Source organism: Micromesistius poutassou, assembly GCF_964030765.1.
Source record: "Micromesistius poutassou genome assembly, chromosome: 17".
NCBI lineage: Eukaryota > Metazoa > Chordata > Actinopteri > Gadiformes > Gadidae > Micromesistius > Micromesistius poutassou.
In genome coordinates, this window is record NC_140287.1 from 3,982,224 (window position 1) to 3,997,021 (window position 14,798).

Consider the following 14,798-nt stretch of genomic DNA (forward strand, 5'->3'; position numbering starts at 1 on the left):
AGAGACCCAGTGAGCTGGGTCTTGACTGATGAGTGAAAACGTGTGTTGCAGATAAACAGCAGAGGAACTGCAAGCATCCTTCTCCAGCTAAATGTTTAGGGTTGCAATCCGTTAATAACAGGGCCCAGCCTCAGACTAACATTTTATACAAGTGGCACTGGTTTCATTTGGTGGCATCCTCACATATTTGGTTTCACTGCTTTTTCGCAGTATAAGCATGTAGTTTGTCACTAACAACCGTACACCTCCATCTGGGTACAAATGACTCGAAAAATTGAAATTCACTCGAAATAGTGACAGTGCCTCGATATCTCTTGCCTCGCGAATAAACCCTTCACGCTACCCAACCACACACCCCTCCCCCAACCTATAGCACCCAAAACTGCTCCAATACTCCATTATCACCACTCATATTAAAGGACAATTCCGGTATTTTGAACATTGAGGCCCCTTTCTGGTTTGTCTAGGATGAAATGGTTGACACCAAAATGTTGACTATTGGTCCTGTCTCGGGTATTTGGCTCATTTAGAATCGCCCCTGCTTGCTTCAGAATGGCTGGCTACGGGCATTCACAAACCTGTCCTTAAAACAACCCTCAACGTCAGTTTACAGAAATGTGCACAACCGAGTGGTTAGTGGCGTTGATGTTCCAAATGAAGTATCGTAGTGAATTACAGTTTCTGTTGTCTTTTATTTGGCATTTTGTAAATCCGTTGATTTCAGTTGGAAGACTCATTGCTCGTTGACTGGAAACGGCCTACTAGCCCTACTGTTGAGACAGAGAACCAAGTGAAAAGACTACAACCAAACGTAAACATCCCCCCTTTCCGTTTCTGGTCACCGAGCTATGAGTCTTCCAACAGAAACCAGCCATTCTGAACTAGGAAGTGGCCAGTCTAAATGAGCCAAATACCTGAGACAAGACCAATAGTCAAAATTTCGGTGTTAACCACTCTATTTCATCCTAGACAAATCAGAAAGGGGCCTCAATGTTCAGAATACCGGAATTGTCCTTTTAACAAAAGAAGACCTAAATTTGCATCTTCAGATTTTTTTTCATTAATACACAGGATCAGATGTTATAATCCCTTGTGCCAAAATCCAAGGAAAACACATTCAGAAGCCCCTGTCCAAACCAACCTTATAAGCACGCTGGCTACTAAGCCACCAACCAAAGGTGAACAACATGAGACAACTGGCCAACTAACAGCAGTAAATACAGCAGTATGCAGTAAGCAGAATATCATTGGGGTTATCAAGTGGGCACCCTCTTTCACAGATGTTTCGTTAAGTTAGGCCCACGACACCTCCTGAAGGCAGCGTCCTGGATTCACCCTCCTCAATGCTGCCACCACATTGCCACATTTAATGCATCTAAACACTCTTTCCTGCATCGTACCCCTAGCCCTACCCCTAACCCTGACCAAACAAACACGTTAGCACATTATCACACGTTAGCACAGCTGGCTTACCTTAGCTTGCACCCCAGGAAGTATGTTTTCTCCTACCCACAGCCATTCACTTGCTCGTTCTGCTGCCACAGACATGTTACTAACCGCCTTCCTCAGACTTCGTCCACAAATACCCAGTTCAGTCAGCAAGCTAATAGCAGATCTAGCCACGAACCCCTGTGCACCGATTTCAATAGGCCTTAGTCACGTACTCCAGCCTCGCTGTGCTGCCTCTCCAGCCATCTCAGCATACTTCGCTTTCTTAAGCTCATTGGCTACTTCAACTCTGTCTTCCCAGGGAACTGTAAGTTCAATAAAATAAACAATCTTCTCTGAGTCTGACCACAATAGCATATCTGGTCTTATCTCAATTCCCAGGCTCCTCCATTACTTAGCTGCCCGACTCTGTGCCTGCCTCTAAATGGTCTAGCCTGTTCCCCCTGACGCACAAAGTTAATTTGCCTACCCTCTTTACTAGCGGCTGATGAATTACCTTCTCTCCGTTTATCATCAACAGCCTCTGCCAAACATTTCAATACCTGGTTATGACGCCACGTATACCGCCCCTGGGAGAGACTGACCTTGCACCCTGATAGGATATGGCGGAGGCTGCACACACGGGAACATAGTGTGCATGTGTCATCCTCACCAAACCACTGATTTAAGTTCTGGGGAGATGGGAGCACATCATAAGTGGCACCTATCATAAATCTGATCCTGCTAGCCTCCATGCTCCATAGATTCAACAATTCTATTCAACAACAATTCTTCAACCTGTGCCTTATCACTAAGGCTTGCATCATACCACCTTCCCAGACTCTTCACTGGCTTCTCCAGAACTGTAGGCATCACCTCTTCATTTATAGCAAACTTCTTATCTACTACCTTCCCTTTAACGATTGAGAGACTCCTAGACTTACTTGGCTTCACCTTCATTCTAGCCCATTGCAGATTGCTATTTAACTAATCCAGCGACCTGCTGGTGCACGGCGCAGTTGACGTCATGGTTGTCATGTCGTCCATAAAAGCCCTAATTGGCTCGAGGCGTGGCCCTCCCTGCAACTTCTCCCCACCCACTACCCACTTAGAGGCCCTGATAATAACCTCCATCGCCATTGTGAAGGCGAGTGGGGAGATTGTACATCCCGCCATAATTCCTATCTCGAGCTGTTGCCACCCTGTGGTGTACTCTGTCGTATTAAAACAAAGTTGAATATCCAGAAAATAAGCTTTAACTAGGCTTTTAATGCTACCTGGGATTCTAAAGTAATCAAAGGCCTCCCATAACAGACTATGTGGTACTGACCCGAAGACATTAGCCAAATCCAAAAATACAACGTGCAGGTCTCTCCTCTCACGCTTCGCTAACTGAATTTGGTGCCAAATCATACTGGTATGCTCTAAGCATCCGGAGAAACCAGGGATTCCAGCTTTCTGAACCGTGGTATCAATTAGTCTATTCTTTTCAAGATAACTTGTCAATCTCCAAGCCACAACACTGAAGAAGACCTTCCCTTCAACATTCAGTAGACTAATTGGTCTAAACTGATTCATCTCAACTGAGTCCCTCTCTTTGGGAATAAATATTCCCCCAGCCCTACGCCACACCTTGGGAATACTCGTCTAGTCTTTTTCAGACTATTCTCATTAGCTTCCATAGGAATCTTAAAACATCCGGCGCACTCTTATATAAACGGTAGGGCACTCCATTGGGTCCCGGGGCTGAAGAGGCCTTTACACGTTTTATTACTTCTTGTACCTCTTTCCACCTTGGTGGGCTATCACTGACTACTTAATTCACCAATAGGTGGGATATCTGCGGGAAGCACCATCTCTCTATCTTTGTGCACTCCCTCCAAGTACTCCTCAAGCTTCTGCTTAGGTTCCATAAGACTACGACTCTTCTGCCTATCAAATAATGACTTAACAAATTTAAATCGATCTTTATAAAATGCTACTCTAGCCCTCGATTTCTTCTTCCTATTTTTCCTAATATTTTCTGCTCTTCTTAGCACTGCCAACCGCTCCCTCACATCTGCCTGTAGACAATCAATACCTTCCTTCTCGTCATCTGTAGCTTTTCTCCACTGCTTCTTAAGCTGCCTCCTCTCCTGGATGAGTCTATCTATCTCTTGCTGGCGCCTAGACTTGACTACCTCATGTTGCCGTTTCCCAAATCTTTCTTTACCGTAGCTGTAGATAATGTCCCCCATTTTCTCTAATTTGCTTTCAGCCGTCCCTTTAAGCCGTCACAGAATGCTAACCAGATCGCTATTAACATCTTCCCAAGTCCTACCTTCTGCTGCGCCTGGCCACCTGACCCCAGGCCTATGGCCTATGTCTGTACTGGTGCATGGCCATAACTAAATCATCAAACCCATAATTAATGTGATGAGCTACAACTTAGTTTTTCCTACGGTCAAAAGGGCCCATTATGCCATTAAAATGAGTGAGTGTTCACACCTCCTCCTGTTTCCTGAACTCCACCTCCATCTGCTTGTTGCGGGGCTGGTTCTTGCCGATGCTGTGGCCTGTGATGAAGTTGCTGCTGATGTAAGCCAGCTCTGGGTCCTGCTTCCCTGCCTCTTTGATGAGACTGATGACCCAGCCAGCAGGAGAGGGCGAAAGAGATACATTTTGTTATCTAAGAAAAAACCTTATTGATATACAATAGTTACACAGGTGTGCAAATACAGAGTGATATTCAGGTCTCTCTGGTGTTGGCCTTCTGTTATCCTCGGGTGAGATTGGAAACAGATAAATGAATATATCGAGAAGTACAAGGTCTAAATATATCTACTGATGTATGTTGTTTTAGTAACAAGTTGCCCTGTAAAGGGGAATTTACATTAAGATGGAAAAACACAAAATACTTGAGCATGTTTCAAAGTAAAGAACTAAATGTTACGACAGCATCATTTGCAATCTTCATCACATTTGCATTCTTTCATACCATGTTAAAATACTTCTCGTCTGCGATGCTATAATTATGCAAATCTGGGTAAATGAGGTTAAGCAAAGAGAGAGAAGTTTCAAGAAATGCATTAAAAATACATTTAAAATATGTAATTATTTGGGAAGGCGAGTATCAGAGGAAGCACAGGATCAAAAGAAAGCTAACCCTTTCCTTACATATGTTGAAAAACATTACCCCCCCATTTTTATCATGTAGTTGAAGAATCCAACCACGATGAACAAACCACACTTTAAATCATTAATCAAACAAAACAGCCTTGAAGCGATTCACCGGCGCCCTACCGATTGAGCACCACGGCGGTGTAGCGGCGCTCCACGAAGATGATCCCGCACAGGATGTTGGTGAAGGGCGAGGGGAAGCTGGCCTCGGGCCTCTCCTTGGCCTCCGCCTGCTCCTCGTCCTCCTCCTCGTCGTCCTCGTCCTCCGAGTCGCTCCAGGACACGTAGTTGTCCTCGTTGCGGTTGTTGTACCACTCCACGCTCTCAAACTGCTGCCGCTCAAAGGGCTTGTACTCGTGCAGGATCTCCAGCAGCCGCAGCACCTTGGGCGTCACGAACTTGAGGTCCAGCGACGCCGGCGAGAAGTGCTCCTCGCACAGTGCATGCACCTTGCGCAGCGCCGTGTCCGTGAACAGAAGCAGCTTGCGGTGGAGCTCCTCCTGCTCGTGCTTGACGTACTTCTGGAGTTCGCGCACCATGATGCCCGCCACCTTGTCGGCGCACCAGGGCCCCAGCACCACCAGCACCGCCAGACAGTCGCCCAGGATCTGAGGGCGGAGGGACGGCGATGAACACACGGAGACACATAGGGGACGGGCACTCCAGAGCTTAAAGGGCTCATGCCATGCCACCAGGTGTGGGTGTGATTAGCTGGTACAATCCGTTTGGCACAGGGAAGGAATGATTTTCAGAGTGACATCACAAGTGGGCGTGTCCACCTAGATGTACGCTGGATAGATCAGTCTACCAGCCTACCCAGTGGGCTGTAGCAAACGTTGCTCATCTATCCTTCATATATCTGGGTGGACACGCCCACTTGTCATGTCACTATGAAGATCATTCCTTCCCTGTGCCAAACAGCTTGTACCAGCTAATCACACCCACACCTGGTGGCATGGCATGACATGACATCCAGTACAGGAGGGGCTTAACTTCTCTTCCTCTGCAGGCGCTTTGCAATGGGTTGGTTGCAATTTTTTCTTCGCAGTTGACTTATCGTCTATCATCATACCTACGACTAATTTCACAGCCTTAGGCTGTTGCTAACAACTGTTGGCTGCCTACATCATGCATTTTATTCTCCTTGCACACATCTGCAAAAAAAATTTCATAAGCCCATTTCACTCATGTAGCCTGTGTCGGTAATTAAACGCCACAGGGGTCATCAGCATGCACAAGGTAGGATGTGCTGACATGATGCTCTGTTATTTTTCTGTGCTGAACACCATCAGCTGGATGGTAGGCTTTGCTATTCTGTTTACCTGTTTGGAAATGAAAGTGGGGTCACGGTCTTCCCTGGCTGAGGGTATGTTGCAGTCGTTAAGGAAGTGGAGCGCTTCCTCCAGCTCAGACTGCAGACGTGCTGAGAGGCCGCTCTTGTCGAGGTAAGGGCTACAGTCCAGTATCACCTCTCTGGGCTGAGAGGCATATCTGGAATAAGCAGACAGACGGGTCGGAGATGGGTGTCAGTACGGTGCAGTCTAGACATTAGACCTGACTGACTCCACAACACAATAACAACAGCTGGCACAAGCCCATTGAATGCACAAAACGCCTCCTACCTAATCCCTCCCCAGTTTCCTAGGAAACAAGTCAATCGTTTTTCGGTGCAGAATAGGGCTGAACGGTTTGGGGAACTAATCTATTCAAGATTATTTCAAACAATAATGCGATTGCGATTTAGTATGTGATTTTTCTTTTTAAAGTTGCTTATGTTCTGTATTATTCACTAAACACACAATAAATCATTCTATAGTATGACCAACACAGCATTGGAAGCAGTGAACATATAAACTGTTCTTTCCTTAAGGCCAGGCCTATGTGTGGAGATGAATTGATGCATGAATTGATATAACGTCTTTCTTTAACTACTCAATTGTAAAAAACAATAATAAGAATCTTACTGATCGCCAGTCAGTTTTTTTTTGTTTTTTTTAAATTCAATTAATAGTTCAGCCCTAATACAGAAGCAACAACATCAGTGGCGGTCCTACCTGTCCAGCACTACGAGGTCGGTGGCGGTCTCAGCGTTGCTCCTCAGAATGTCCTCCAGGTTGAGGATCTTGCGTTCCAGCTCTGACGGGTCACACTTCCCGTTCAGGATGGAGGCGGTGAGGCCCAGGACCCGAGGGCCACCAGAGCAGCCGTCAAACAGCTGTGGGGACAGAGCCAGAGAGATACTATCAATATTCATGCCACCTGTGGACATCGCATCACCCACAGCATTACATAATAAAAAAATTATAAAAAATCTTAACAATCTCAAAAGGTAAAGATCTAGGAGAGTTTACATTCTGAAGTTACAAAGAAGAAAAATCTGAAATACAAAAAAGTACAGTTTCACTGAAAGTTATATATAAATATGGGTATAATTATGAAAACATAATGGATAATTCTACAGACAGAGCGGCTTGATATGATGATCACTATGATGAGGTCACTGTGATCATTCGTGAAAGAGCCGGTGTGGCACCATGACCACCCAGCGGTGGTAACGGCCTGCTGGCAGCCACGCCCTTACCGTCATTATCTCCCGGTAAGGGTGGTCAGTGATGGCCAGGTGGCACTCATCAAACACCACCAGGTTGATTTTAGACAGTGGCAAGATTCCATTCTTCAGAACGTGCAGGAATATGTGGCACGTCATGACCAGCACCTGGACATTAAAGACATGAGTCATTCATCATTTGGACAGAAGGACATTACTGGGACACAAACAAACAAGAACCAAGCGCCCTAGACACTAGGGAACGACCAATATTAATTTTTTAGGGCCGATACCGATTTTATTTTTTTTTCATCATCCGATACTGCTTTTGCTCCCTCAATTTACATCATAAAAATGACACAATGATGATTACAAATGTTACAAGTCTCAATTTAAAAAAGGAACATTAATGGAACTGTCTGTAAATATTGCCGGAAAAAAAAAAAATATATATAAAAAATTTTGCGTCGGTGCCGATAGATGTAAAAAACGCGGCCGATAATATCGGTCCGCCGATATATCGGTCGATCACTACTAGACACCCAACATTGAAAAACAATGAACTTGTTCCCAGTGGCGTCCCCACAAGGTCATTTATCAGGGTGCGGGTGCCCGGGACAAACCTGCTTTTCCGTCATTTCCTGGCTCCACTGTTGTGGGGTCCGGGCGACGGCGTCCTCCTGGCTGGTGTACTCCCCCACCTGGAGGTCAGAGTGTGTCCTGACGGCGGACGCCTGGTGAACCACCGACGAGGCTGCACAGCGGACACACAGACAAACAGGGTGGGCCGGGGCACAGGCTAGAATTGAGTCCATATTGCAGAAACTATATTGAATCTGCTACAATGCAAAATATAAGGTACGATTTACATTTTTGTTATGGACGTTTTGATGGGAGCAGCAGATTGGGGACTTGCTATGCAGCTACTTCGGGGTTACCTGTGTTCACCAGGAAAACGGTCCTCTTTGCATCGTCTCTGAAGTCGCCGCGGATTTGGTGGGAGAGCTCTTTTGTCAGGAGCACTGCGATGAAGGTCTTCCCTGAGCCAGTGTTCAAGCAGACTATAGTATTGTGTTCCAGAGCTGCTTCAAGAAGTTCTACCTGTAACGGGACAGTTTCCAGTTCACTGACCAATGTCCACCCAGCCAAACACTTAAACCAAAAGTTGTTGGTGCCTTACTTAACACGTCAAGTGTCCATATGTACAACGCGGGAGCCCATGCTAATACTTGCCTGATATTTCCTGGGCGTGTAGATGTTGTCGTGGATGGCCTCCTGTTGCCACGGCAGCCCAAAGAAAGGCCCCATGGCTGATGAGGCGGGGGTGACGAGCTGCAGGCCCGCCATGCTTCAAACAGAGAGGGAGTCGGAGGTGGGTGCCGGTGGGGGGGGGGGGGGGGGGGGGCGGGGCTCCTCCTGTCGTCCTCTCTTATCTCATTTCATCCTCCTCCCGCAAGAGTTCACTGGAGAAAGGAAGAGAACTGTTCACTGTGGGCCCAGATGTACCTGGTGATGTGCAACAGTGCCAATAAGTGATTTACTTCACTTGGTTTCTAACCACGTTAAAAGTAATTACAGATTTGAACTAGGGGTTTCTGGTTGTGCTACACGGTGTTCAAAAATAATATCGAGCTGCTTTCGTTCTTTGCGTTACGACAAAATACAGTTCCATAAGAGGTGACTGTATTTCAGGCAAGAGTTATTGGTGACTGCAAAGTCAAGCAGAGGGATGGGACACTTCTTTTTTTTTTGTCAAAAACATTAGGCAATAGAACATGAGCGAAAATACATAAGTCAGGAATGTTCATTTATGCACAAAATCGTTCTTCTCAAGAATTATAGATAAGGCCTATTGTGAATTGGGTTGCGATGGTTTGTAATTAAAAAAAAAATGGGTCCCCAGAAAACCGATGAATGATGCCATATCATTATCTTCAGGTGAAATTTTTTTTGTAAAGCTCATTATTTGGCTTTGAATGCTACTCACAGGTAGGTTCAGAGGTCGTCTGGGGAAGGATACAGCACTTAATCTGGGCTTCATGATAGAGATGCTTTCATCCAGTCCAGAAGCACCCTGAGACACAAAAAGACAGTATTGGTACAATGTAGAAAAAATTCAGGGATGCAACAAATATCCCAAAACTGTAATCAGATACCTGGTCCAAATCTCGATGATACCTAGTTTGTCAAGTCATTTTTTAATTGATAGTAATATGCATTTCATGTTGTGTATGTGTGTCACACACACACACACACACACACACACACACACACACACACACACACACACACACACACACACACACACACACACACACACACACACACACACACACACACACAATCTTTTTTTACATGCTTTTTACTGTTGTAGAGCTAGCGAGCTATGCCGGTTATTTCACTTTCAGATGTTGGGAAGTGCCTGTCCAACGCTCAATATTTTAAATTTAAGAACAATTAAAGCACATGCATTGCTTATTATCATAGCACAAAATGTGATTACTCGCCTGACCAACTTTAGCTAAGAGCTTCTGACTGGTCGACTATGAGGGGTCAGCCCTGCTAGAATCATGTGATAAAACAGAGCAAAGCACACAGAGCGCAAAACACATTTCTGGACTTTCTTTTCTTCCAGAGCTGTTTTTCAAGATTAGTATGTTGGTCTGTACATTGATATCGATGTAGGTAAAAACTAAAAACTACTACTAAAATTGTCAACCAACTCAGATCGATACAAGGAAAATCAACAAAGGCTTGGGCGTGCTTATATGGCGCATTTCCACCGGCGGGTGCGCTTCAGCCCTGCACGCCTGACAGCCCAGTAGTGAAGGTGTGGTTCGGCGCAGCTGAGTTACGGCTTGCGTTTCCACCGCCGACAGTACCCTTATGGTAGCGCGGGGCCGGATGGCGATAACCGCAGCAGCTACGTAAGAATCGTACCCTCATAGAAGCCCGACACAGTGTAGCCTGCTAATAAATTATTATTATTATTATTATTAGCTATTATCCCTCTGTTGCACGGAAGTGAAGTGATGATTCTGTCGACCAATCAACGAGCGGCATGTGTACCTCGAACTTGTTGGCACCCTTTCAGACGTCTCAGTACCCCAACGGAGGAGTACTGCGAGATGAGTACGGCTCATCATGGCTCAGTCCGGACCACGCCCACTTTGGCGGTGGAAAAGCGAACCGTGCTGCACCTTTTGCATACCGAACCGACCCGCACCCGCCAGTGGAAATGCGCCAATAGTTCCAGCCTTATCACGCAGTTGAATATGCAGGATTTAAATACATGGTTAAGATGATTGCACTATAAACCTTTTGGTTTATAGTGTATTGATATGTTTAGCTTCTTGATTTTTTTTTTCTGAAAAATTTACATTAGTTATAAATAAATACTCTTTCATCTTAGGACAGCCATTCATGTAAGGGCACAGACAAGGAACAGCACATTTCATTTCATGTGTGCCCTAACCCTAGGAAAATATATATTTTACCTAACCAAATAATACTGGGCCATAAAAACACGAAACAAACCGAGCCGTGACACACTTAAGAGTTTAGACACACTAGGGCCCTCTCCCAATTCTCACCCTTCCCCTAGATGTAAGCCACAACCCTAGATTTTGCGTGTTCCTGCAAAGGGGTAGGGTGTCCCAATAGCAAGGGGGCAAGGGGGAGTGCTGTTTTTCCCTTAAAATCATCCCTTGAACGCTAGCCAGCTCGGTAGCTGACTTGCAGCTAAGGGCACTCAAAGCAAGTGTTCTTTTTAAGGGGAGAGAAATGGGACTGGGCCTAGGTGACAACTGATATCTTCCCTCTAGCATATTATTTATACAACTAAACATACAGTAGTACTTAGTCAATGTTTGCAGGTGGCTTAGACCATGTTGCAATTTTATCAATGACTTACATTTGACATTTCATGTCAACATTTTAGATTGAGCGTAGACACAAGATTACTATTGTGAGTGTAACAAAGTGGTATAATCCGGTGTAAAAGAAAGGCAAACAACATCTCACTGGGCCAACGCCCACATGACTATAGACATATTCCCCATTGACTTTCACTGGTATTCATATCGATTCAGCAAACAGGGTGGCTGATGACCAAGATAAGAAACGTTATTTTCCCGAAGGGAATTGGTCTTGGAAACATTCAGTATCTGCTGTTAAAATACAAACATATTGCATACAGTACAGACACAGGCTGTACTCCTACTCATGGAGTTCCTACAGTACATTCACAGACCATCAACCAACAAATTGCACACCAACACAATCATGGTCGTACACACCTGTAGTCATCATAATGATGTTCATAATATGTGCATTAAGGGAAAAGCAGCATCCTCCTCAACATTTTACCTCCAGAGATGGTTTAAGAAATGTTATTCTAAATCCTTGTTAACACAGAGAACATATCTATTTAAAATCATGGTTGAAGCTAGCCTGATTTAAAACCTTGGTGGGCCAAAGATGACAGACAAAACCATTTAACTATTTGCAAGACCACCACACACACTTGTCAAAGAGATGATAATCTTGGTTACATAATAAAAAAAGAAGCCATTTTAACTCCTAAAAAGTAGGTTGCGCGAATAGCTACAAAAGTGCTAGAGATATTGTAATGGTAATACACAGTGTATTACCATTCAGACTAAGTAGCTCTCATACTAAGCAGCAGTGTGCCTTTGAGGCTTGAGTTCCACGGTTTGCACAGTGTTCTATTTAATGACAGGGGACTGGGTTTTCTCTATCATTAAGTGGTTGTTACAGTGCTCCACAAAGCCCCGCAGCTTTTTCATGCTCTTATCACCTCTCTTCATGGCTGTCACAAGCACACAACAAGCTTCTGTATGTAACCCAGCCTTTTGGATAGTTGCAGAAAACTGATGTTTTCAGGAGTAACGATACAATGCCTTTACAGTTTTCTTAAATGAAAACAATAGGAACCTGGTTGCATTTCAGTCAGCAAAGTGACACTGAAAGCATGGTTGTCTGTATGCCATGGGGAAAATAATCCACCTCCCAAAATGAATCAAGAGAATGTACTACCAGACATTCAACACTATCTGAAATTGATTAAAGCCGGTTTCCTATGTTCTTTAGTTGGCCCAGCTTCTACATAGATGGAATTCGTCTGCATCATATTTTAACATGTTTTAATTTAAGAAAGTATTGACTTTTCCATTCCTATCGATAATATGGGGTTTAAAATCATGAGTATCCAGGGAAAAATTAACTAACCTAAACTTAACTTCATACGTAAACATGTTCCAACTGTTTAAATATTTATGTTTAGCACTCATTTTTGCAAAACTCATTGAATAATTCATTCGGTAAATGTCAAAAGTTAAATACAATCAATGTGTAGGAATCTCTTCTAGCTCTGTCCTTGTTATAATGGTAGAGCAGGTGTCAGCAGCACCAACACCATTGCTTAACGTGACTTATGTTATTATCTAGTACTTTGGTGAGAACTGTCAAAATAAAGTACACGCAAATAACGAGGGCTGTATATTAAGCAATCCATTGAGCACTTTTACCTAATTTGTCGTCATACAGTTATTTAAATTGCAAAATGCTTTACACAACTGTGTTAGCCGAGACAATTCGACGGGCTAAACCGGGTTCGGGCATTTATAGTAAACCCGAATTGCCGATTATCAGAAACTATCTGGAACTGTTAAGTTACTTAGAAAAAAAAGAAAGAGTAGTCAGCAATGGAAACGCAAAGCTAACGCATTTGAACTTGTTATAACTCTTTATATCAAGATGAAGACACAGAAAAAGGGCACGACAGGTGGACCCCATCATGTCAGATTGTAAACTAGAAGACACCATCACACTAGCAGCCCCATTAGCCTCCGAAGCACCCACACTCCAGCCTCCAAACCAGCACCCACACTCCAGCCTCCAAACCAGCACCCACACTCCAGCCTTCAAACCAGCACCTACACCAGCACCCACACTATAGCACCCACACTCCAGCCTCCAAACCAGCACCCACACTCCAGCACCCACACTAGCACTAGCACCCATTAGCCTCTAAAGCACACACACTCCAGCCTCCAAACCAGCACCCACACTCCAGCCTCCAAACCAGCACCCACACTCTAGCATCCAAACCAGCATCTACACTAGCACCCATTAGCCTCTTAAGCACACACACTCCAGCATCCAGACCAGCACCCACACTCCAGCACCCACACATGCGCTAGCAGCTACGTCTAAAAGTGCCCTAGCATGCTAGCTAAACCAGCCATCCCAGCGCCTGTCTAGGGCCAGCGTAACGTTTACAGCCCGTTATTGTGTATTCGATACACACGATTCGATTTCCAAAACTGTCCGTTGGCGATTAGATGGAGGTGGACTTGTTCTCGGTTTATCATTAGCATTAGCAGTGTGTAGCGTTGGAAACAACATGCATGTGTGCAGCATCGTGCTAGCCGACAACTATAGCCTGACGTTAGTTACTCTATGTGGGGAAGGCCGATACCTCCAGGAATATTACAGCGTAGTGCAACATAATACAAAGAAAACGTGTTCTACCTGGTCTATATTGCCTCTATTCCGACGTTGAGTATATAGACGCGCATGCATGCGACTGATAGGCTTTCACCCATTCACCCGAAGCGCTGTGATGTCCCGATGAGCCGATGAGTCGTCCGCCGTGGAACCACTTCTCTCACCTCGGCCTCCGTTTACGGAAAAATCTTTGCGTAAGATACGTAACTAAACGGCAACGCAGCGGTAACACGTGCGTCTTGTGTTTAGAGAATACAGAGCAGACGGGACGCCCAGTGCGTTGGAGTGATAATAACCATGCACGAATAATACGGAGGTGATAACCACGTAATCATACGACATTTAGAATGGCTATCAAAAAGCGTATTGCTATTGGCAGTAAAGTTATAAGAAATATACATAAATTCCCCTGAAATCATCTTTGTGCACATAATTAACGGGTGTTAATTGGGTGTTCCTTCAGCTTCAATGGACATAGTTCACGTTCTATTAATAACACATTTGGGCATATTGAGGTAGATACCTATAGGTCTTTCATTTGTATTATGTATACCTCTTGGATGTATACTATGTAATTGCTTAGCTTTTTAATGTTCAATATATTGATATAAAACTATATTTGTTTATAATACTTTATCAAACAACTAATATGAATTACAATTAATTTCCATTAAAAGAGAACTACCGGTACTATCTATGTACTATAAATACAAATCAGGAGAAATGTATGTGATGGCCGCTAGATGGCAGCAATGTTACATAGTGTTACATAGTGTCTTAAGTGTGTCTTTAGGAGTAAAAAAATAACCACAGACAAAAGGTGAAAACATAATTTATTGCACTTGACTGGTGCTTTTTAAACAATTATAACAGAATGAGGCTCCAATACAAAACCAAAGAGACCATTTGCAGGGCACACATTACTAGGTAAGTCCTTTTCAAAGTCAGATAGGGGAGATTGTGTGCCACGGGCATAAACAACACACACACACACACACACACACACACACACACACACACACACACACACACACACACACACAAATGAAGGCGACCTATTTTGTACAGAATTTGTATGCATGGCTTTTTTTGCACACCCCCATTCGAGGAGACATGATTAGCATTCCTAATA

The 14,798-nt window shown here is 44.3% G+C and overlaps 2 protein-coding genes across 2 annotated transcripts in view; both read right to left on the bottom strand.

The window, feature by feature from the left end:
- Positions 1-13,824, bottom strand: part of dicer1 (dicer 1, ribonuclease type III) — a 30,756-nt gene extending 16,932 nt beyond the window's left edge. The window contains 10 exon segments of the mRNA XM_084482220.1: positions 3,916-4,048; positions 4,711-5,195; positions 5,910-6,078; positions 6,642-6,802; positions 7,169-7,303; positions 7,759-7,889; positions 8,074-8,232; positions 8,365-8,598; positions 9,123-9,209; positions 13,691-13,824. Coding sequence (XP_084338346.1) covers positions 3,916-4,048; positions 4,711-5,195; positions 5,910-6,078; positions 6,642-6,802; positions 7,169-7,303; positions 7,759-7,889; positions 8,074-8,232; positions 8,365-8,482 — 1,491 coding nt within the window. The 5' untranslated portion in view covers positions 8,483-8,598; positions 9,123-9,209; positions 13,691-13,824.
- A 658-nt stretch (positions 13,825-14,482) lies between these two features.
- The window catches only part of clmna (calmin a), a 29,145-nt gene continuing 28,829 nt past the window's right edge, over positions 14,483-14,798 (bottom strand). The window contains exon 13 of the mRNA XM_084481754.1: positions 14,483-14,798. This exon is cut by the window's right edge and continues 1,884 nt beyond it. The gene's annotated coding sequence lies outside the window, so the exon portion shown is untranslated.